Source organism: Doryrhamphus excisus, chromosome 18, assembly GCF_030265055.1.
Source record: "Doryrhamphus excisus isolate RoL2022-K1 chromosome 18, RoL_Dexc_1.0, whole genome shotgun sequence".
NCBI lineage: Eukaryota > Metazoa > Chordata > Actinopteri > Syngnathiformes > Syngnathidae > Doryrhamphus > Doryrhamphus excisus.
The window spans coordinates 15,477,501-15,501,646 of NC_080483.1; the positions used below are offsets into that span (position 1 = coordinate 15,477,501).

Sequence of the window (24,146 nt, forward strand, 5' to 3'; positions counted from 1 at the left end):
ATCTGCTCCTGTTGGTTATATCATTATTTATCACATACTACAGTATTAATTGGCCCTGTACCCTAGAAACCGCCCATGAACGATACGGGAAAAGGCCGAAATGATACTGCCTCAAAGCCCAGGGCAGTGATACTGATAAAATATAGAGTTTAACCATGTCCAGTATCAGCGCCCCGTAGCTGTCCACTCTGGTATTGCGCCCGTGAAACAACCAATCAGAGAACAGCGCACAAGTGCTTAGTGCAGAGGTGGGCAAACTTTTTGACCCATGGGCCGCACTGAGTTAACGAAATTGTGTGGGGGGCCAGAACATATATTTAACACACACAATTTTACACTTGGCGGCACGGCGGTCTAGTGGTTAGCGCGCAGACCTCACAGCTAGGAGACCAGGGTTCAATTCCACCCTCGGCCATCTCTGTGTGGAGTTTGCATGTTCTCCCCGTGCATGCGTGGGTTTTCTCCGGGTACTCCGGTTTCCTCCCACATTCCAAAAACATGCTAGGTTAATTAGACTCCAAATTGTCCATAGGTATGAATGTGAGTGTGAATGGTTGTTTGTCTATATGTGCCCTGTGATTGAGAAAGTGTTTTATATTTTTTTAGAGTATGCTCCATCACAATCAAACAAAACTCTCAAAACTTTAATTTGGACATGGCGCAAAAAATTGAATTAAATTGAATCGCCATTGTTAGTGAAAGGTTCCCCAAACTAGGAATTTGTTGTGGTGTAATGGCACATATAATAATAATTACATTTTGGTGCATTTATTTTTACTTTATTTTATACTTCTTCACTGGGGCTTCCTGGAATAAAACAGCACCACCTACAGGATTGGAGTAAGATAATAGCCTCCTTCCCCTCATTACATGGGCTAGTTTTAGATTTGTCGGTTGTTATTGTAGTTATTTTTTTGTAATTTTTCCACAAAATTATCCTGTTTTAGACAAAAATAAAACACACATATAATTAAAAACACACTTTGCTGTTAATCGGGCGACTTTTCAAAAGAAATAGTTTCCATGCCCTCAGAGAGAGATAAGTTCTCTTGGAACCTGGAAAGCACAGAAGAAAATAACATTTTATTTCTGTTTCATTGGTCATAAATTCTCTTTTGTCATTCCCTGTGCAAGTATCATACATTTATGTCACCAGTGCTTGATTTATGAGAAAATATGTTTCTGTTTTTTATGATGCTTCTTGTAGGCAGACACAGCGACATTACTAAAAAGCAGATCAAGTAGCTTAAGAGCCGGCGCTGTTTGCCAAAGTAAAAGATGTGGATTTTGGAAAGCCGATTGGGTGCGGCATGCACAAGACAAGAATGTTCACACACACAGCTCACAGGATGTTGTCTCATCTCAGTACAACACAAGAGAGGATGACTTCCTGTCCTCTTTGTTTTCCATTGGGAATATTCCCGGCCAAAAATCCTCTGCACAGTGCATCTTCATAGTTGTGTAATGGTTGTGTAGATGACAGAATATAGTCCTTTCATTATTGTACACATTATTTTCATTATTGTCTCGCTCGCCATCTGTTTTTGTCTATGTAATGGCAAACAAAAAACGGCCGCCGCTTTTAATGTTTCCTGCAGTAAAAAAAACAAGTTTGAGCGCCAATAAATATCACCTCCTCTAGAATCAACAGGTAGAGCACTGTGCAAACATTCAGCCCTTTGTTGTCCATCTGCGTGTATCGCAGTACTGCACTGCATTCCACAGGTCATATGACTGCACACGCAGAAACAAAACCATGCAATTTGCTCTTTGGAGAAATGTTGTCAATGCACGTCTGGTTCTATGGTCATCATCGTACTTTTCTTCTAATTATAATCTTCTCGTAAAATAAACACACAAAAGCCAGATAATGAAAAAAGTCAGAAATCCTGATGTTTGTTGAAGCGTATCATCCATTAGCTGCGGCATACCTACACATTACTAAAGCGACATCTCATGGTCACAGTTCATTGGACCACTTAAGAACCTACACAGAAAAGAAAGAAGCCGTGGATGGAGTTTCTAATTAGATGCCGCTAATAAAAACCACATGACAAAATCATCTAAACAAAAGGAGAGTGGAAGGTCAAAGCATTCATTCATTTTCTACCGCTTATCCTCACGAGGGTCATGGGGGGGTGCTGGAGCCTATCCCAGCTGTCTTCTACACCCTGGACTGGTCCAAAAATGCATAATTAGGTGGAAAAAACATACATAAGTCGCATTTTTGTGGGTAATTTATTATGATTCATCATATTCTCACTGGGGTTGCAGGTATGCTGGAGCCTATCCCAGCTGTCTTCTATACCCTGGACTGGTCGGGTCGCTCCGGAGTATAAGTCGCACAAGGCCAAAAATGCATAATTAGGTGAAAAAAACATACATAAGTCGCATTGGAGTATAAGTCGCATTTTTTGTGGGTAATTTATTATGATTTATCATATTCTCACTGGGGTCGCAGGTATGCTGGAGCCTATCCCAGCTGTCTTCTACACCCTGGACTGGTCCAAAAATGCATAATTAGGTGGAAAAAACATACATAAGTTGCATTTTTTGTGGGTAATTTATTATGATTTAGCATATTCTCATTGGGGTCGCAGGTATGCTGGAGCCTATCCCAGCTGTCTTCTACACCCTGGACTGGTCGGGTCGCTCCGGAGTATAAGTCGCACAAGGCCAAAAATGTATAATTAGGTGGAAAAAAAAACATACATAAGTTGCATTTTTTGTGGGTAATTTATTATGATTTAGCATATTCTCATTGGGGTCGCAGGTATGCTGGAGCCTATCCCAGCTGTCTTCTACACCCTGGACTGGTCGGGTCGCTCCGGAGTATAAGTCGCACAAGGCCAAAAATGCATAATTAGGTGAAAAAAACATACATAAGTCGCATTGGAGTATAAGTCGCATTTTTTGTGGGTAATTTATTATGATTTATCATATTCTCACTGGGGTCGCAGGTATGCTGGAGCCTATCCCAGCTGTCTTCTACACCCTGGACTGGTCCAAAAATGCATAATTAGGTGGAAAAAACATACATAAGTTGCATTTTTTGTGGGTAATTTATTATGATTTAGCATATTCTCATTGGGGTCGCAGGTATGCTGGAGCCTATCCCAGCTGTCTTCTACACCCTGGACTGGTCGGGTCGCTCCGGAGTATAAGTCGCACAAGGCCAAAAATGTATAATTAGGTGGAAAAAAAACATACATAAGTTGCATTTTTTGTGGGTAATTTATTATGATTTAGCATATTCTCATTGGGGTCGCAGGTATGCTGGAGCCTATCCCAGCTGTCTTCTACACCCTGGACTGGTCGGGTCGCTCCGGAGTATAAGTCGCACAAGGCCAAAAATGCATAATTAGGTGAAAAAAACATACATAAGTCGCATTGGAGTATAAGTCGCATTTTTTGTGGGTAATTTATTATGATTTATCATATTCTCACTGGGGTCGCAGGTATGCTGGAGCCTATCCCAGCTGTCTTCTACACCCTGGACTGGTCCAAAAATGCATAATTAGGTGGAAAAAACATACATAAGTTGCATTTTTTGTGGGTAATTTATTATGATTTAGCATATTCTCATTGGGGTCGCAGGTATGCTGGAGCCTATCCCAGCTGTCTTCTACACCCTGGACTGGTCGGGTCGCTCCGGAGTATAAGTCGCACAAGGCCAAAAATGTATAATTAGGTGGAAAAAAAACATACATAAGTTGCATTTTTTGTGGGTAATTTATTATGATTTATCATATTCTCACTGGGGTCGCAGGTATGCTGGAGCCTATCCCAGCTGTCTTCTACACCCTGGAGTGGTCGGGTCGCTCCGGAGTATAAGTCGCACAAGGCCAAAAATGCATAATTAGGTGAAAAAAACATACATAAGTCGCATTGGAGTATAAGTCGCATTTTTTGTGGGTAATTTATTATGATTTATCATATTCTCACTGGGGTCGCAGGTATGCTGGAGCCTATCCCAGCTGTCTTCTACACCCTGGACTGGTCCAAAAATGCATAATTAGGTGGAAAAAACATACATAAGTTGCATTTTTTGTGGGTAATTTATTATGATTTAGCATATTCTCATTGGGGTCGCAGGTATGCTGGAGCCTATCCCAGCTGTCTTCTACACCCTGGACTGGTCGGGTCGCTCCGGAGTATAAGTCGCACAAGGCCAAAAATGCATAATTAGGTGGAAAAAACATACATAAGTTGCATTTTTTGTGTGGTAATTTATTATGATTTAGCATATTCTCATTGGGGTCGCAGGTATGCTGGAGCCTATCCCAGCTGTCTTCTACACCCTGGACTGGTCGGGTCGCTCCGGAGTATAAGTCGCACAAGGCCAAAAATGTATAATTAGGTGGAAAAAAAACATACATAAGTTGCATTTTTTGTGGGTAATTTATTATGATTTATCATATTCTCACTGGGGTCGCAGGTATGCTGGAGCCTATCCCAGCTGTCTTCTACACCCTGGAGTGGTCGGGTCGCTCCGGAGTATAAGTCGCACAAGGCCAAAAATGCATAATTAGGTGAAAAAAACATACATAAGTCGCATTGGAGTATAAGTCGCATTTTTTGTGGGTAATTTATTATGATTTATCATATTCTCACTGGGGTCGCAGGTATGCTGGAGCCTATCCCAGCTGTCTTCTACACCCTGGACTGGTCCAAAAATGCATAATTAGGTGGAAAAAACATACATAAGTTGCATTTTTTGTGGGTAATTTATTATGATTTAGCATATTCTCATTGGGGTCGCAGGTATGCTGGAGCCTATCCCAGCTGTCTTCTACACCCTGGACTGGTCGGGTCGCTCCGGAGTATAAGTCGCACAAGGCCAAAAATGCATAATTAGGTGGAAAAAACATACATAAGTTGCATTTTTTGTGTGGTAATTTATTATGATTTAGCATATTCTCATTGGGGTCGCAGGTATGCTGGAGCCTATCCCAGCTGTCTTCTACACCCTGGACTGGTCGGGTCGCTCCGGAGTATAAGTCGCACAAGGCCAAAAATGTATAATTAGGTGGAAAAAAAACATACATAAGTTGCATTTTTTGTGGGTAATTTATTATGATTTATCATATTCTCACTGGGGTCGCAGGTATGCTGGAGCCTATCCCAGCTGTCTTCTACACCCTGGAGTGGTCGGGTCGCTCCGGAGTATAAGTCGCACAAGGCCAAAAATGCATAATTAGGTGAAAAAAACATACATAAGTTGCATTTTTTGTGGGTAATTTATTATGATTTATCATATTCTCACTGGGGTCGCAGGTATGCTGGAGCCTATCCCAGCTGTCTTCTACACCCTGGAGTGGTCGGGTCGCTCCGGAGTATAAGTCGCACAAGGCCAAAAATGCATAATTAGGTGAAAAAAACATACATAAGTCGCATTGGAGTATAAGTCGCATTTTTTGTGGGTAATTTATTATGATTTAGCATATTCTCACTGGGTTCGCAGGTATGCTGGAACCTATCCCAGCTGTCTTTGGGCGGGCGAGAGGCGGGGTAGCCAGCCAATCACAGGCCACATATAGACAAACAACCATTCACACTCACATTCAATTTGGAATCTCGCTAATTAACCTAGCATGTTTTTGGAATGTGGGAGAAAACCGGAGTACCCGGAAAAAAAAAAACCCCACGCATGCACGGTGAGAACATGCAAACTCCACACAGAGATGGCCGAACTCGAGTCCCCTATAGCTGTGAGGTCTGCGCGCTAACCACTCGACCGCCGTGCAACCTAGCAGGATGAGCAGACACGGATATGGAGTGTGCAATTGAACTCCGGTCTCCTAGCTGTGTGGCCTGCGTGCTAACCACTCGTCCGCAGGTCAATGCAATTACTTTTTTTTTTTGCATCTGTACAAAAATGCAAGCATGCTCATCATGGTTGACCTCCTGGTTGGAGCGAAGGGAACCAGGATGAAACGTGGTGAAACGGGTCGTGAAGAAAGAGGCAGCGTGACCTTTAGAGGGAAAAAAGCCAGAGAAAAACCCAAAAGAAGTGGCGAGCGAGGGAGGGAGGGGATGGGAGGGCTAGGGACAAGGAGGAAGAGAGGGAGCGAAGGGGTAAGGAAGCAGGGTGAGAGGCAGAAGAGAAGAGAAGACGCAGGACTTGTGACTTGACAAAAAAGAGGGCAGAGGCAGGTAAGGCCATTTTTACTGTTGTTTCCAAAGGGTGGGTGGGGGGGGGGTACCCGGTCCCCGGTCCCCAAAAACAAGAATCCGGGTGGATGTGTGTTTGGTTGGGAAAGAAGATGTGTATGTGTTGTGTATTGTTGGCACATGCAGAGTGTGTTTCTATGGTAACACTGCCATACAAAGTGGTACCCCGTGGTACTGCAGGATCTCATTCTTGAGTTATTTATCATTATATTTTTAATTGTTGTGTTAATAAAAACAACTTTTTAACACAACATACATACTTTGTAAAAGGGAAAAAAAGGGAAAAAATGTCAAGTATGCAAAAAAAGTATATAAATAAAGTTTGAATCATTAAATCATGCATAACAACTGAGCTTCAATAACATCAATATGAGAGTGCATTGTTTTCGTGAATTCAGAATAAATTATTCTAATTTAATTTATTATTCTAATGTATTATTATTTTAATTTAATAATTATAATTATTATATAATAATAATTATTATAATTATTAATAATTATTATTATTCTAATTTAATTATTATTATTATAGAATAATAAAATTATTTACAGCATATTTTTTCCCTTACAAGGCACTTTTTGCGTACCCAGATGTCAGTCCTACAGATGCAGAGTTTTGCCCAGCCAATGCATGCCGGCCACACCCACATGAGAAAATGTTCTGGCAATCGTACTAAAACTAATGCAGAGAGTCTGTTGACTTTAAAAAAAAAAAAAAAAAGGGAGGGGAGCAGAATTCCTAAACCCTAAAGCCAATTTTTTTTTTTTTTTACATATGAGGCACAAAAGCAGCCCGCAGATGTTGTTTGTATGACATCACAAATACGGACAACAGCTAATTATATCATGTTATTTAGTCCCAAACATGATGTGAGTCAAATATTTTCGGAGTGATGCAAAATGTATTTACTGTAATTAACTACTTCAGCTGTGGTGATGATGTTTTTAACAAAGTCGGGGTGCTTATTATGACTGACTGTTATGTGGTTCTTTTCATCTCCTGGTGTAGCCATCTGGACATTCCACTCTAATGCTGATAGACATGAGGGTTTGGACATCGGGTAGCCATTTGTTTCAGTTGACAAACACGATTAGATACTGTTTACAAAAGGTTTTTTGTATAGTTAATCGCGAGTTAGTTAGATAGTTGGTGCAGTTAATTTGCTAACAATAGTATCGATATATTTTTTTGCACCGTGTACAGTTTTTTTTGTATCCTGTAAGGCTCATTCGGTTGGCAAACTCAAACGAGAATGTAAATTTAAAAATTTGCTCATAATGAATAAGCATACATTGGTGCTGCAATGACGTCAGCTTCCTTCTGGTTTCCTCTGGCTCCATTTGGTGGACAGAGGAAGCATTGCAGCACCATTAATCCATCCATTTTCTATGCCACTTGTCCTCCTTTTTTTCCCCATTTAAACTCATATTACTACATGTTTGTATATTTCTTATATTTCTGCTGTGTGATGAATTTAGTGTTCATGCAGTCATCTCACAAATCAAGTCAGATTGCTGTAATGTGTAATAGCCTGCGGCAATTTTTAAACGGGTTGAGAAGCTCTTTATGAATATTTTAATAACTCATGATTGGCTCACTCGGTGCTCCACAGTATGACATTTTATGACGTGGACACGTGCAGATTACAGGCCGATGCAGTTTTTCTTCAAAATTTTAATGGGAGTGGCTTGTACAACGGAATTCACTGTAATTACCTACTGTATTATTATGAATATAATAGACATTTGAAGTATAGAAATGTATGGGGTTACAGTTTGAACATCTTCAGTTAGACATGATGACAGAGTAGAGGAAACAGTTGTTTTGGTCTCCGATGTGGAATGAGAGACTGGAAGGTTCTGGGCCAGGAGGGAAAAGGAAGGGCAGTACCAAGGAACATCGGCAGGAAGAAAATGTTTTTTTTTTTCCAGGCAGAACAAATACTGTCTCAAAAGGTTCCTGCCCTGTGATTCATAGGAGATGTTTACCTTCGAGACTTTCCTAACAAAAACTGATTAGAATATACTGCTGTTTGGGCTGACAGGTGCCCAGTATCATTTTCTTCCACTATGTAAGGTGAAATTCTTCCCTGGTGATGAGGCAAACATCTGCAGTCGTGGTTGTGTAAGCATTCATCTGGAGTCATGTATTTAGTATCTCAATGGGGATTGTTATGCTTGTACACTCCCATTATTACTCCCAATAGGTGCAAGAAAAATTAATTATCAAATATACACTACCGCTCAAAAGTTTGGAATCACTTGGAAGTCTGAAATAAGACTTTTTCTTGGCAGTCCTGCCATGAAGTCCAGCATCCTGAAGTCGTCGCTTCACTGTTGATACCGACACCGGTGTTTGACGGCTACTAGGCGTCATTGTCTTAAACTACACACTCTCAGATATTTGTCTTCATGCAGCGTTTTTCTGTCCTTGTTAGACCCGGTTTGTGCTGCTCTCTGAAGGGAGTAGTTAACAGCATGGTAAGAGATTTTAGTTTTTGTTTATAGATTTTTATATGGGTTTTCTAATAATCTATTAGCCTTATAAAATGATGAACTTGGATTAGCAGCCATACCAGGATATTGATGCACAGTTGTTGATAGTAGGCCTCTATGCAAAAATGTACATCCTTCTTTGAAAAATCATCTGATTCGTTTTAATTGTTTGTGAAATGGATAAAAATGTTTGTGAAATTGAAAAAAAATGTTTGTGAAATGCATGAAAATTTGTTTTTCTACACACTCTCAGATATTTGTCTTCTTGCAGCGTTTTTGTAATGGTAAGAGATTTTAGTTTTAGTTTAGTTTTTTTTATGGGTTTTCTAATAATCTATTAGCCTTATAAAATGATGAACTTGGATTAGCAGCCATACCAGGAGATTGATGCAGAGGACTGACAGTTGTTGATAGTAGGCCTCTATGCAAAAATGTACATCCTTCTTTGAAAAATCATCTGATTCATTTTAATTGTTTGTGAAATGAATAAAAATGTTTGTGAAATTGAAAAAAAATGTTTGTGAAATGCATGAAAATTTGTTTTTCTACACACTCTCAGATATTTGTCTTCTTGCAGCGTTTTTGTAATGGTAAGAGATTTTAGTTTTAGTTTAGTTTTTTTTATGGGTTTTCTAATAATCTATTAGCCTTATAAAATGATGAACTTGGATTAGCAGCCATACCAGGAGATTGATGCAGAGGACTGACAGTTGTTGATAGTAGGCCTCTATGCAAAAATGTACATCCTTCTTTGAAAAATCATCTGATTCATTTTAATTGTTTGTGAAATGAATAAAAATGTTTGTGAAATTGAAAAAAAATGTTTGTGAAATGCATGAAAATTTGTTTTTCTACACACTCTCAGATATTTGTCTTCTTGCAGCGTTTTTCTGTCCTTGTTAGACCCTGTTTGTGCTGCTCTCTAAGGGAGTAGTTAACAGCATGGTAAGAGATTTTAGGTTTAGTTTAGATTTTAAATGGCTTTTCTAATAATCTATTTATAAAATGATGAACTTGGATTAGCAGCCATACCAGGATATTGATGCACAGTTGTTGATAGTAGGCCTCTATGCAAAAATGTACATCCTTCTTTGAAAAATCATCTGATTCGTTTTAATTGTTTGTGAAATGGATAAAAATGTTTGTGAAATTGAAAAAAAATGTTTGTGAAATGCATGAAAATTTGTTTTTCTGTGGAAAACAAAGACATTTGCAAGGGATCCCAAACATTTGAGCGGTAGTGTATATCCAGATTTTCTATTTTTCAGGCAGTAACTTTGATCTCCTCTGAAAACCTACTGATTTTGTATTAATACGACACGGCTATCAAAACAAAATGGTTTGATTTCATTTGAACGTGCATCGGATTACAACTGAATGCATCACATAATCAGTTCACAGTTGTTGATAGTAGGCCTCTATGCAAAAATGTACATCCTTCTTTGAAAATCATCTGATCAATTTTAATTGTTTGTGAAATGGAAAAAAAAATGTTTGTGAAATTGAAAAAAAAATTTGAAATGGAAAAAAAAATTTTGAAATGGAATTTTTTTTTTGAAATGTATGAAAATGTGTTTTTCTTTGGAAAACAAAGAAATTTGCAAGTGATCCCAAACTTTTGAGCGGTAGTGTATATTTAAAAATATAAAAATATATAATTTTTCTTTCTAAAGAAAGTGACATATCAGCGCTACATTAAATATTTACGTTTAATTCATGACCTTTTGTCCATTTGCGCACCCAAAATTAGATCCACGAACCACCGCTTTGAATGAGACCCCTACAGCTACATAAGGATCTTTCAGACCTGCGGTCTCCCATTCCATACGTCTCCCTTAGGACACTCCTCACAAAAGAGTCTTTATCCCCTCTCTCATTCTGTACAAAAAAAAAAAATGTTCATTTTTCATTTCCTGCGCCAGATGTGTCTGATCTAGCGAAGACTAACTTTTCCACTCATGCACTACATCAGCAACAAATACACAGCAGAAGTTAATAAGTGAAATAAAAGTAAAAGATCTGCTCAGTGTGAATACATATTCGCACTTATTAAAAATAAATAAATAAAAATCTCTGTATGATGCAGTGCAGTTCTATTACATGTCACCAGGCTGCGCTGGTGTACTAAAATGATGAAAACACAAACAAGCCACATACAAAAAAAAAACTATAGTGCATGAATTTGAAGAAAAAAAGATTATATGTATAGGCTGCACATATAAGCCACAGGGGTCCATGTCCCCATCTCGGAAAAAAACGGCGTAGACCAACTAGTATGTTTTGTTATCATGCTGTTGCATACTAACATTGAATACTGTAAACCAGCATAGACTAGTACTAGTACCGACGAGCATAGACCAACAGCTAAACCCCAACTAAACTAGCATAGACCACCACTGACCTAATATTTGACTAAATAAATGCTTTTTACCAAACAGCGTCAAAAATTGCAAGTAATACAGATTGTTAAATATTGCTAAACCAGGCATGTAATATGATTGGTTAAACAGTAGCCTACCAGAAAAGTCATTAATTGTCGTCCCTGTCCTCCTACTGGAAGCTAAAACCACTAACGGTGTCCTTTTATTTACAATTGAAGAGCCTCATAATTCCTTCATCATACACGTTGTCAGTCTCTCTCCCATAAGCCCTATAGATTGAGTTGTCCTCTTCGTCATGCAGTAGGCCAGCCTTTCAAATCCCGTCGGTGATAACATAGGTCATTTAAAGTCACTGTTTGACAAAACAAAAACAAATTTGCACTCTTTAGGAGCAGTTGGGTTGGCTCGGTTTATTCAACACGATAATGCTAGCATAGAATATTACAACGCCTTTATAGGACGTCATCCATGTCCACTTTCCAGGCATGATCAATCAAACTATGTTAAATCAAAGTGATACAATAGTGACGGTTGACAGTCCGAGCAGTCCAAACAAAAACTGGAGTCATTCGACACTTGATCAAACTTACTTCAGATTTTTCCGATCACCATCGACTTCGCTACTTTCTGAAATTGCACTCTAAGCATTATGACAAGGAGTTGTAGTTTTAGCCTGAAGCATTAATTTTGTTGCCACCCTTGACTGGTCACCAGCCAATCACAGGACAAACAATATAAGTAACCAAAAAACAGTAAAACTGCTATAAATTCATCAAACATGTGTTTCGTGTTTATTTAGGAGCATGAAGGCCGTCTCGGGACTCTTCTCTGCCTTGGCGCTGCTCCTCCTAATAGGAGCAGCGCTCACCCAGAGGCCTCGGCCAAAAAAGCCCACCAGGCGCCCATCCACCCCCAGGCAGCCCTCCGTCCCTCAACCGGAACCACAGGAGCCTACGGACATCCCCCCGGTCATCCTCGGCCCGCCCTCCATTTATCCCGACTGCCCCCGAGAGTGTTTGTGCTCTCCAAACTACCCCAACTCTCTCAACTGTGAGAACCGCAACATCCGTGCGGTCCCTGCCATCCCGCCCAGAACCCACTACCTGTACCTGCAGAACAACTACATCTCAGAGGTGACGGCGGAACCGTTCCTTAATGCAACGGAGGTCCGTTGGATCAACCTGGCAAACAATCGCATCCACCGAATAGACAAACAGGTCAGACCACTTCCTTATTTAGAATAATTGGTGGTTACGAAATACCTGGATCGTCTCAGCTGTGGTATTTTTATCCCTGCGTAGGTGTTCCAGAAGATACCTGCACTCTTGTACTTGTATGTTCAACGTAATCAGCTCAAAGAGGTGCCCTCGGGCCTCCCAGTCAGTCTGGAACAGCTCCGTCTCAGCAGGAATCGCATTTCCAAAATACCTTCAGGCGCCCTCAGTAAGATGGGAAATCTGACCCTGCTTGACCTCTACCATAACCAGGTGAAACCTGTGTGTGTGTGTGTGTTCTGTACGGATTCTGTACGTGTTTTAACACTGTATGCTCTTTTGTCCCAGCTGAGTGACAGTGACCTGGGAAAGAACACCTTCAAGGATTTATCCAGCCTGATGCAGCTCAATCTGGCGCACAACATCCTGAAAAAGATGCCTGTTGGAGTACCCAATGGTCTAATACAGCTTTTTCTTGACAGAAACCGTATAGAAGACATCCCAAAGCAAGTATACAAAGGCCGTGTTCTCACACAGTGAACATAATCACATATAAACTCAACCGAACATTACCACAAATAGGACTGACTGACCATGTTAGTCAGATTTACGTGCTATACAAAGATCTACTGGGGCCACACTGAAAAAGAAATGCCTGTATAAAGGTATGACTGTATACCTTAATTATATGAGAAGGGCTGAACGTTTCGAATGAGAGGCGAGGTACACCCTGGACTGGTGGCCAGCCAATCACAGGGCACATATAGACAAACAACCATTCACACTCACATGGACACCTATGGACAATTTGGAGTCGCTAATTAACCTAGCATGTTTTTGGAATGTGGGAGGAAACCGGAGAAAACCCACGCATGCACGGGGAGAACATGCAAACTCCACACAGAGATGGCCGAGGGTGGGATTGAACCCAGGTTTCCTAGCTGTGAGGTCTGCGTGCTAACCACTAGGCCGCCGCGCAGCCCAAATTTATACAAATTAATTAATTAATTCAGTTTCTACCGTTTTTCCTCACGAGGGTCGCAAGGGTACTGGAGCCTATCCCAGCTGTCTTCGGGCGAGAGGCGGGGTACACCAATTTGGAGTCAAAATTCGGACAATTTGGAGTCAATTAACCTAGCATGTTTTTGGAATGGGGGAGGAAATCGGAGTACCTTTTGTACATGCAAACTCCGCAGAGTTGCCCAAGTCGGGATTCGAACCAAAGTTTTCAAAGAAAATAGCCTCCCAAAAAAAAAAACAAAAGAAAAAAAACAACAAAGACAAAAATTGTGTCCAAAAGGGAGTAGTTATTGCAAAAATGTATGGTTTATAGTCACATGATACACAACAATATACAGTACAAGTCTATAATATACAGTCTATATTACAACGTAATGGTGAGCATTTGTACCGTAAATAGCGAACGGATATGACATGATCATTTTCCTGTTCAGAGACTACTTCCAAGGCTTCTTTCACTTGGCCTTTGTGAGACTCAACTACAACCAGCTGAGCGACAAAGGCGTCCCCAAGGCCGTGTTCAACATCTCCACATTGCTGGACCTCCAGCTCTCCCACAACCAGCTGACCTCCGTACCTCTCTTCAGCAGTCACCTGGAGCACTTGCACCTCAACCATAACAGCATTGGCAGTAAGTCGAAGGTCCATGCGTGGGTATCATTTTTCTTTTGGATTTATTACTCGACTACACTCTCTGCCACGGCAGTCGGGTCGGGACTTGTTTAGTCAGCAAAGTGCTGTGTGGAATATTTCGGCTTACCGAGTATCGAGTATCAACTGCACAAAGAGTTGGCTTTGGCGTTTCTCAAATATCTTCCTACAAAACCCTAAAGTTCAACAACATTTGTGACATTTTCACATCTATTTTCCGAAATATAATGTTAGGATATGATTATCTTACAGTCAGCATGCACTGTGCTCGCATCGATTACGAATATATTAACGATCGGTGCATCATTGGACAAAATAGATGTCCATCACTAGAACAGCACTGACTACTGTCTATACCGAGGCTAAACTAATCGTAGGTACTATGCCACTCACGAAATCAGGAGCTATCAGTGAATTCACAACAAGCTTGTCAATCCGTCGGAAATCGCAGTAGGTCACTACCCAATGGGTCATTACTCAACATCTGACTCACAGTGTCATTATCTTCCAAAGAAAGTTAAACTCACCACACAGCGACTTAACACTTAAAAGGTAGCGACAAAATAAACAAATGAGCCAGCGGAACCCAGTGGAAGGCAGACATTAAACTTGTATTGGTACTTGTATATTTCTTATTTCTTACCTTTTGAGTGTTAGTTTGCTGTGTGATGATTTTAGCCTTCTTTGTAAAATAATGACACCATGAGTCAGACTATTATAATGAACAATGAGCTCCCCGATTTCCAATGTGTTGACATGGGTTGGCAAGTTCGTTGTCAAGTTTTTTTCATAGGTCATGGTTGCTGTTAATTGGTCCTGTTAATTAAATTAAATAAAAGTTTTAAGTTTAATTAAATAAAGAGCTGCCTGGTCCTCATGGACTTAAACACCAATGTGTATTACACACCGGAAATTTACGGTAATTGAGATTTTCATTGAATGTGTTAAGAAAAATGTTTCCCCATTCAAAGTCTTCAATGTACATGATCATTATTATGAATTTTAAAAAATAAAAATATTAATATAAATTAATTGGATTTGTCAAATTGAATAGATTGTTACATTTTGCTTCTGAGTTGCAAGGACTCGAAAATGTCAATCCTACGACTACGGCTTTGACTAGACCTGTCTTAGGTTTTGAGTAAAGATTTAATTTGGACTTTCGCCATCTGAGATTAAAGACGTGAGACTTGCAAAAGGCCACCTCTGAAAATAGTACACTTGCAATTACTACTAATGACTTAAGATTAGGTTCCAAGTATTGTTGTTTTAAAATTAGCATTGCATCATGTGCCTCTTCTTGACAGACATCAACGGCACACTGATCTGCCCACACAGCCTACAGGCGGATTTGAGCGATCCCAGCCTGATGCCTCGATTAAGGTACGTCACGGGACGTCAAACGTAAAACACAAACCAGGAAGTGAAAAAAAAAGATATGTCTCGTGACACGGAGCGAGGCACCGTAAAGCATGTTTGCAGGTTGCGACACATTTGTAACATTTGTGTTGTTGTTCCAGGTACCTGCGTTTGGATGGAAATCACCTGAGCCCCCCCATACCTCTGGATGTCATCATGTGCTTCAGACACCTCCACTCTATCGTTATTTAGGAAAGATCTGCCTTGAAGCCATGAGCGACACGCTCACACGCCCATGCACTTGCCACACATGCTCAGTGACGCAACAGGCTGTCAAAGTTCCGAGGTTTCACTGATTCCACAGTTTACACTTTACTCGTTAGAAAAATAGAAAATTATAGTTTATATATATATATATTTTTTTTTAAAGCAAATGCATGAAAAGCTTGAAAGTGCGCACACATTGATGGACACGCTACACATATGTAGTTAGTATGGTCACGAGCAAACTGTTGAAATGTTAACTACCATGTAGTTGATCTTGTCCAAAATGTGCCTGCAATTTTCACTCTAATTCAAGTTAAATGTCATTGTATTATTTTCTTTTCCCAGCCTCCTGTACTGTATATTAAGATGATTATTAAGATGCTTTGTACAAATAATAAGGGAATAAAACATTGTCTTGGACCTACTTGTTGGTATGTTTATTGATAGGTTGTCATGCAAAAAAAAAAAAAGAGTATGAACTATGGATTCAGAAACAGATAACTTTTAGCTTCTCAAGACCCACAGGATAACCAATTAATTTTTTTTCATTTTTTCTGTGAAAAAATAACCGTGAAATATAAATTTTAGTTTAGTTGGATTTAACAAACTGTACCTGTAGATATCCATCCATCCATTTTCTATGTCACGTATACGCTGGAGCCTATTCCATTTCCATGATGAAATCACAGATCGTGTTCACCCTCGGGTCATCTGTGGTAGGTGGCTGATCAAGTTTAATGTGACGAAACTGTTATGGAATACTTAAGAAATATGAAATACAGGAGAAATATGATCTCAGATAAAAAGGAAATATTAAACGCCTACTGTATATGCGAGAACAATGCTAAAAACCCACAGTAATCAAATTTTGGACTAAGTATGGAACGCAATGCACCAAGATGAAGCAATACAAACATTTGATAACTGCAGTATATTACCACACTGTTACATTACCTTATCACGTTCTATGTTAAAGGGGACCTATTAGGCTTTTTCCACTTTTCTGACCTATAAATGTATTTAGAATGTTTTATTCTCATGTTAAACGATGCCAAAATTTCAAACAATGAGGTTTTCACATTTTTAAGTCAGCCGTGAAAGAAGTTTGGGATGGCCCTGAACACTCGGTTCCAGAGAGCTTTGTCCAACACTGGCTCCCTGTGACATCACAGGAAGCCGAGCTTCCTAATATGGGCATGCACTGTCGGCCACATACTCTGTAAGACTGTCCTCCTCTGTTTCGCTTTGATTTGTTAGATTTATTTGATTTGTTTGAGTTATTAGCTATGTCTACCATTAAATCTTTCTATGCGGCAAGCTCAGGCAAATGTGGTTGGAGTTGGTGATTCCCAGCAAGAGAAAAATATGTGTCAATTGGTGCAGGTTTTGTCTCCAACCAGTTTCTCCTGCAGGTGATTTAATTGATGAGCTCTTTCCTTTCAAACTGAAGGCTTTAAAATCACCTGTTTCGGTAGAAAACCTGCAGTGTCTCGGCCCTCCATGGCAGGAGTTTGACACCGCTGAGCTAGGCAACGCATACAAAGAAAGATGCAGAAGAAGTCGAACACCAATATGTTTGCCAAGGGAGCGATCAAACCTACTAGCATCGATTGGTGTAGCCTGGTCAAGCTGTCAAACTGAAACAATTGGAGGATTTTACAGAGTAGTGTTGATTGACAGTGCGTTCCTTGTCGGTGTCGGGAACCCTATGTGACACAACATACATGCACATTCAGTTGTGTTTGTGTTGTCGTGACGTGAATTGTCATGATGGCGCCGCATGGCCATCGTTTTTTGTGATCAGCAAAATCCCCGTTTGCTGATCATGCTTTTTTTTTAATGGAAATTGTCTGATACCAATCGGTGGCCGATCTATCGGAGCATCGGTAATCATTTCACATTGTTTTCTGCATGTAAAACTCTAATTATTCTCCATGAAAAATGCATTTTTACTTAATATTTTTGGCAGATAACCGGACCATATATATATGAGATATGCTCCTAGTGAAGACAAGTGGTATAGAAGATGGATGGACGGATGGATGCATGGATGGACAGACCGATTTTTGGGTCTTTTGGGTTGTTTTCATCCATGGCTAACAGTGGCGGAGCTCGATATTTTTCATCGGGGTGACCAAGATGAGACCATTACTCCCATCGGGGTGTCGATAAGTTGATACCTAAAAGGTATCATGTCCGCCACTGAGTTAACTCACTGAGTTAAATCACAGTTAACAACTTTCCATCAAAATAGCCACTGCTAACAAATTAACTTTAGTCTTTTATTTGAGTCTAAATTCAAGCGTGATAGGAACGTCACTTTATGACGTAGACTTGGAACAAGTATGTTTAGATGTTCTCCACTAAGGTAATAAAGAAGCCTCGTAAGTGTTTCAACTTGGACGACACGCCACTTTCTATTTTTAAGGTGAAACAATTAATCTTGACTGACAGACTGGCCAGCAACAATGATATCAGTGATGCAACATGCCCTGAATGCCTTTCCTGGAGCGCAACAAAAGGATCCTCCTTCCCTCGCAATGCTCACGTCATGGAACTCCCACATCGAGTAAATGTCAAGGACAGCCCTTGTACGCCATTGCAAAATCAGGTCTTTTCCAGTTTCAGATGCAGATGCAGACAAACGAGTCCATGCTGTCTGTCTGTCTGTCACATTGACGATGTACTAATATAACTTTATGTACAATGCTGCACATGTACTGGCAAGTACTGGGAGATGACATTACCACGTGGGACCTTCTCAGCATTGTCTTCTTTCCTCCTACACCAGAAAGGCATTGAATTTCTTGCTCTTGTTTTACGCATCTTTATCCTACACAGAAGTGAGACTGGCTTCTTTTTTAAATTAAATATGATTTGCTACTTTGGATTTTGACTACCATCAGTTCCAGCAATGACCCTTTGACCTCTTCCTGTACATATATATTGTCGCCAAGGCAATACTGCTAATAGAGTACATCGAGACACTTTGCACATGTCCGTCAACTGGCCTGGGAGCACCCCCTCTTCTTATACTTCTTATTATGCATTTTTGTCTACTAACTACTCCTCCATTTCTTAACCAATTCAAACAAATTCCACCTAAATCAACATATTTAGTGTAAGTTCATATTTATTATATAAATATAAATATAATATATAAATAATATAAAAATAAAATATAAATACTATTATTATTTAAAATATAAATAATATAAATATTCATATATTTATGAATATTTTCCCATTAAAAATGAATGGGTAATTTAAATGGTGCCCACTGTTGGGGAAATGTCACATGACTGAATCACGGGATATGACAGTGATGGTACTGTGAAAAAATATGACATTATATCAGACAGGTGTAGACAGCTGGGATAGGCTCCAGCATACCCGCAACCCTAGTGAGGATAAGCGGGTAAGCGAGAAAACTTTTGCTCAAAAGCCTACTGTAGTAGGCTCATTCATAACTGGTACTGACAGACAGTACACAAAGTGTTAGGTACTGAGAGATCTCTGGGTACTGTCTGTACCCAGAGGTGGTTGGTTCAATACCCAATTTACTTTCATTCTAAGTTTTATTTAGCATATTTCCACAGCATTTCAGTCAAGCTTCAGCTCCCAAACGGCTCCTATGTTCATTCATTTAGATTTTCGCACCTTTTCAAAGCATGTCAGTTTCTCTTCAGCTTTTGCTTCATATGAAATAGGAAGCATAAAATTTTGACCAAATTATATTTGAAGTACTTTTTCAAAATCACTGCTGAAACTGGTGAGAACCAGACATCTTTTTTTAAAGAGAATTTAAATGCGAGATCAGATTGATTGTGCTGCAGCAAGTGTGTTCTGTTTGTGTTCTGCTCCTTTTATTAAATGGTATGGTCCGACAGCTGGACGCCACCTGCATGTCGTGCCATTCTTAAGCAAGGCCGAGAAGCCGAGAAGATGGCTGATTGTACTTTCTCGTACCCACGTATTACGGTTTGCCACATGCTTGTTCACTGACCAGTCTTTGCTTGCATGCCTCGTCATTTTTTTTTGTACTCATACAATATTTTCACATATACTGTACATCTTGGCTCATTCTATTCAATCTAAATTATAAGGACACAAATTTATTTTTAATACTATTCAAATTTTTAAGGGATTAGAATGGGACTCAGTTGGGAAAACTGCTGCTGAGAGACTTGCAGACTGAAATTTCTTCCAACCAGTTGAGTCGCCCTCTGCTGGTCGGTAGAAAGAATGCAGCTTTTTTTTTTAAGGCACTTTGGGGGGGGGGGGGTTATGCACATTATCCACAATCTTTATGCATTCAAAAAATGTAAAAACAAATAAAATGAGGCAGCTCATCAATGCGTGTATTGGGACACACCTAGAAAGCCTGCTATTGAAACACCTCCAAAAAACTGTAAGCATTTAGCAACAGGCACATTCAAATTAACATGTAATATTTACAGTCAACTCATAAACAAAAATACAAAAAAATACAGTGGCTATATGCCATTGAAGTAATGTTAACAATATTAATAATAATAATAATAATAGCAATGTCGCTTTAGCTTGATTAAAATGCATGTCACATGATCATTTTTAGAGTTTTTTTTCAGAAGGTTTTATAAGCAGAATAGTTGCATCCCATTATGTAAATTATTATCTGAACAAATTATTGCTGAAATTATTAGCTGAAAAAGAAGGTGTGTGTTCAAGTCTGACAAGGATTGTGCATGATGGGCAAAATTCCAAAATGGCAGTTGTTTTCCCTTAAGGCTCTCCTGCACTCAGGAAACATGCAGGAAGCAGGAAACATGGTATGATCGGTTATTATTATTTTAAAAGCATTTATCAGGAGTTGTTGTTGCGGGTATCTCATTAGCCGCAGCTATCTGGCACTGAGTATAGATTTGAAGAAAAATCTGGTTATGTGTTTAACTATGGAGTATGGACACAAAAAAAGTATGCTGTGACGTCAAACACGAGACGAGTGTTTACATCAGAAACAACATGGATGCCCTCACAACTGTGTTGGTTGTAGCTATTGTTCAAGTGCTTTTTGCTTGCTTGGTTTTGCAAGCCTAAATACTGAGGTTGGACATTTTCTCCTCGGGCTCAGACGCCGGTTTTGGGTCTGACCAGGATGGAATATGCGGTTTTATAAATATAAAACTCCACTATCTCCACTTCCCTACCTTTCCCTTGTTTATTGCAGCGCCCTGATGTATAACTCCTGGGAAGGGGACTCTATACTGTGTCCCGTTTAGCTGCCCACCGAAGATTCCCTCAACGCTTTTCATGTACTCTGAGTATCAATAAATTGCAGTTTTTGTTTCCACTAAGCCCACAAATTCTTCCCCTAGTAAACATTATATTTACAATTACTGATATCAATTTACAATACAATTGTACTGGACATGCGACTTTGGCCTGGTGTGGTACAGTAAACCTCGGATATATCGGACTCGGATATATCGGAAATTCGTTCACAACGGACAGATAAAAAAGAACAAATTTTTCTGTAATGCATTTCCAATAAAAATTCATTGCATATATCGGATTTTTTATAACGGATTTCGCCTATTTTGGACAAAATCTCCAGTCCCGTTCCAATGCATTTCCATTAAATTTCCCTCGCATATATCGGATGGCCGCATCGTGGCGCTCCGATTCGCAGAATCGTGACAGGCCGCTATACGACGTCATTTGCAGCGTTGCCAGGGCCTAGCTTAATTAACAATTTGTTATGCTCAGAGTCCAATAAAGTTAAATTCTCATTACCTTACGTCTCTTTTCATTGCCCAGTCCAGGTACATTGGAAACATAGTCAAGGAAGTGCCTTTTTATAACGGATAAAATCCGATTTACGCATATACCGGATATAAATCCGATATATGCGTAAAACGGACATTTTCCGGTATACGCATATAACGGATTTCGCTTATATCGGACAAAACCAGTGGGAACAATTGAATCCGATATATCCGAGGTTTACTGTACAATCAAAGGGAATAATGTCATGCTTTTATTTTGCAGATTACTTTGCACTGAGCAGGACGTCACTACGTGCATGATTTATGATGTATAACTAGACAAGAGACATATTGCTGCACAAAAAAAACTGTTATTTGTTTTGACGCATTCAACTCATGTTGCCACTGAACTAATATAAAAAAAAAATCTGCTAAAATTAGCCGTGGGCTACCCTAAAATAGCCTTAGAGACCTGGTAATAACTTAATTATAGACATGAATTGGCAAATCCTGTTTGTTTCCATTGTGTAATTACATGTTGTGGTTAAAGACCAGAGTTCCAAAGGAAGTACACATAACACGTTTGGGCATTTTGCTCGTCACTGGTCAAGATAAGAGATGACTATATTAATAATCAGTTGTGTTGTTTGTCTGATCTAAAAACAGCATCGACTAAACTAAACAAGGAACCTGTCAGACAGCCGGAGCTTGGAAGGGTTTTTACCTATTTCTTCTGTTTCAAAAATCATTTGAAAGCTTCACGTAGTGCACCTTCTCACCTGCCAGACGTCGCATTCTTAGCCTGAGTCACTCGTGGTCTAAGAGTTGGGGTCTCCAATTTTTACTTGTGAGAGCTACTGTACTTTTACAAAATAAAAATGGCCGAGTGATAATCATTTTTGTAACATTTCTGTGTATTTCAACCCAAACAACTCACATTTCCACTTTCCAGACCCATAAATGTAGTTAGAATATCAACCCCGGCTTGCTTATATGGGCATGCCCGGGCACAAGCTGTACAAGCACAGTGGAGTGGGCATGCTCAGAGGCCGGTCGTGCAAATCTAAGGAAATACAACAGGAATAGGTGCAGATTCTAGACGGTGTAGAAAGTTTTCTATGCAGGTTATTGTGTGTAGCTGCTCTATCTGAGTCCTCAACTCAATAGAAATGGCAGAAAATGATCATAATAGGTTTCCTTTAAAACATTAAACAAAAATGCCAAATATTTAATATTTCAGATTGCATTTCTGTTTAGTGTATCTCCAGTGTAGAAAGTTTTCTATGCAGGTTATTGTGTGTAGCGGCTCTATCGGAGTCCGCAACTCAATAGAAATGGCAGAAAATGATCATAATAGGTCCCCTTTAAAACATTAACCAAAAATGCCAAATATTTAATATTTCAGATTGCATTTCTGTTTAGTGTATCTCCAGTGTAGAAAGTTTTTTATGCAGGTTATTGTGTGTAGCTGCTCTATCGGAGTCCGCAACTCAATAGAAATGGCAGAAAATGATCATAATAGGTCCCCTTTAAAACATTAACCAAAAATGCCAAATATTTAATATTTCAGATTGCATTTCTGTTTAGTGTATCTCCAGTGTAGAAAGTTTTTTATGCAGGTTATTGTGTGTAGCTGCTCTATCGGAGTCCGCAACTCAATAGAAATGGCAGAAAATGATCATAATAGGTTCCCTTTAAAACATTAACCAAAAATGCCAAATATTTAATATTTCAGATTGCATTTCTGTTTAGTGTATCTCCAGTGTAGAAAGTTTTCTATGCAGGTTACTGTGTGTAGCTTCTCTATCGGAGTCTGCAACTCAATAGAAATGGCACAAAATGATCATAATAGGTTTCCTTTAAAACATTAACCAAAAATGCCAAATATTTAGTATTTCAGATTGCATTTCTGTTTAGTGTATGTCCAGTGTAGAAAGTTTTCTATGCAGGTTACTGTGTGTAGCTTCTCTATCGGAGTCTGCAACTCAATAGAAATGGCACAAAATGATCATAATAGGTTTCCTTTAAAACATTAACCAAAAATGCCAAATATTTAGTATTTCAGATTGCATTTCTGTTTAGTGTATGTCCAGTGTAGAAAGTTTTCTATGCAGGTTATTGTGTGTAGCTGCTCTATCGGAGTCCTCAACTCAATAGAAATTACAGGAAATGATCATAATAGGTTTCCTTTAAAACATTAACCAAATATTTAGTATTTCAGATTGTATTTCTGTTTAGTGTATGTCCAGTGTAGAAAGTTTTCTATGCAGGTTATTGTGTGTAGCTGCTCTATCGGAGTCCGCAACTCAATAGAAATGACAGAAAATGATCATAATAGGTTTCCTTTAAAACATTAACCAAAAATGCCAAATATTTTGTATTTCTAATTGCATTTCTGTTTAGTGTATCTCCAATTATGAACTAAAAACCTGAATGAACCAGGTTCACGTGCACCTAATGGGGTCATGGGGGCCTGCTCGGTTACCTAGCGGTTATGTCACCTGACTTCATGGCCAGGCAGGATGAATTCAGTCCCCAGTCAATATACGCTCAGTGATTAATGGGCAACCAGCCCAGGGTGTAATGTGCAAACTCAACTGGGATAGGCTCCAGCTTCCCGTGACATTGAACATGACACATTGGGGGGCCTGGCATACTGTTGGTATTGTAGGGAAATTGGCAATGGTTTATTCAAAAAGAGAAAGTCAACATCACAGCGTCCCAAGAATTATCAAGTAAAAGTGATGGAAAATACCGACCAAAACACAACTATTGTTACCAATGAATGTTTAGTGAAGTTTATCGAAAAGTCCACTGGGTCTTTCCACTTGTTGGAC

The 24,146-nt window shown here is 39.4% G+C and overlaps 2 protein-coding genes across 6 annotated transcripts in view; one reads left to right on the forward strand and one right to left on the reverse strand.

Annotated features, from left to right (window-relative positions):
- The window catches only part of fmoda (fibromodulin a), a 58,064-nt gene that overhangs the window by 29,571 nt on the left and 4,347 nt on the right, over positions 1-24,146 (reverse strand). The window lies entirely within an intron of this gene.
- On the forward strand, positions 6,067-15,975 carry prelp (proline/arginine-rich end leucine-rich repeat protein). The gene is made up of 7 exons (XM_058055162.1): positions 6,067-6,156; positions 11,851-12,268; positions 12,353-12,538; positions 12,614-12,771; positions 13,720-13,916; positions 15,244-15,319; positions 15,457-15,975. Exons 2-7 carry the CDS (start codon positions 11,855-11,857, stop codon positions 15,545-15,547), a joined length of 1,122 nt encoding a protein of 373 aa, XP_057911145.1. The 5' UTR covers positions 6,067-6,156; positions 11,851-11,854; the 3' UTR covers positions 15,548-15,975.

Coding starts and splice junctions, on each gene's coding strand:
- prelp (XM_058055162.1), top strand. CDS start 11,855: ATGAAGGCCGTCTCGGGACTCTTCTCTGCCTTGGCGCTGCTCCTCCTA. Junction 12,772..13,719: donor CGTATAGAAGACATCCCAAA/GCAAGTATACAA, acceptor TTTCCTGTTCAG/AGACTACTTCCAAGGCTTCT. Junction 15,320..15,456: donor AGCCTGATGCCTCGATTAAG/GTACGTCACGGG, acceptor TTGTTGTTCCAG/GTACCTGCGTTTGGATGGAA.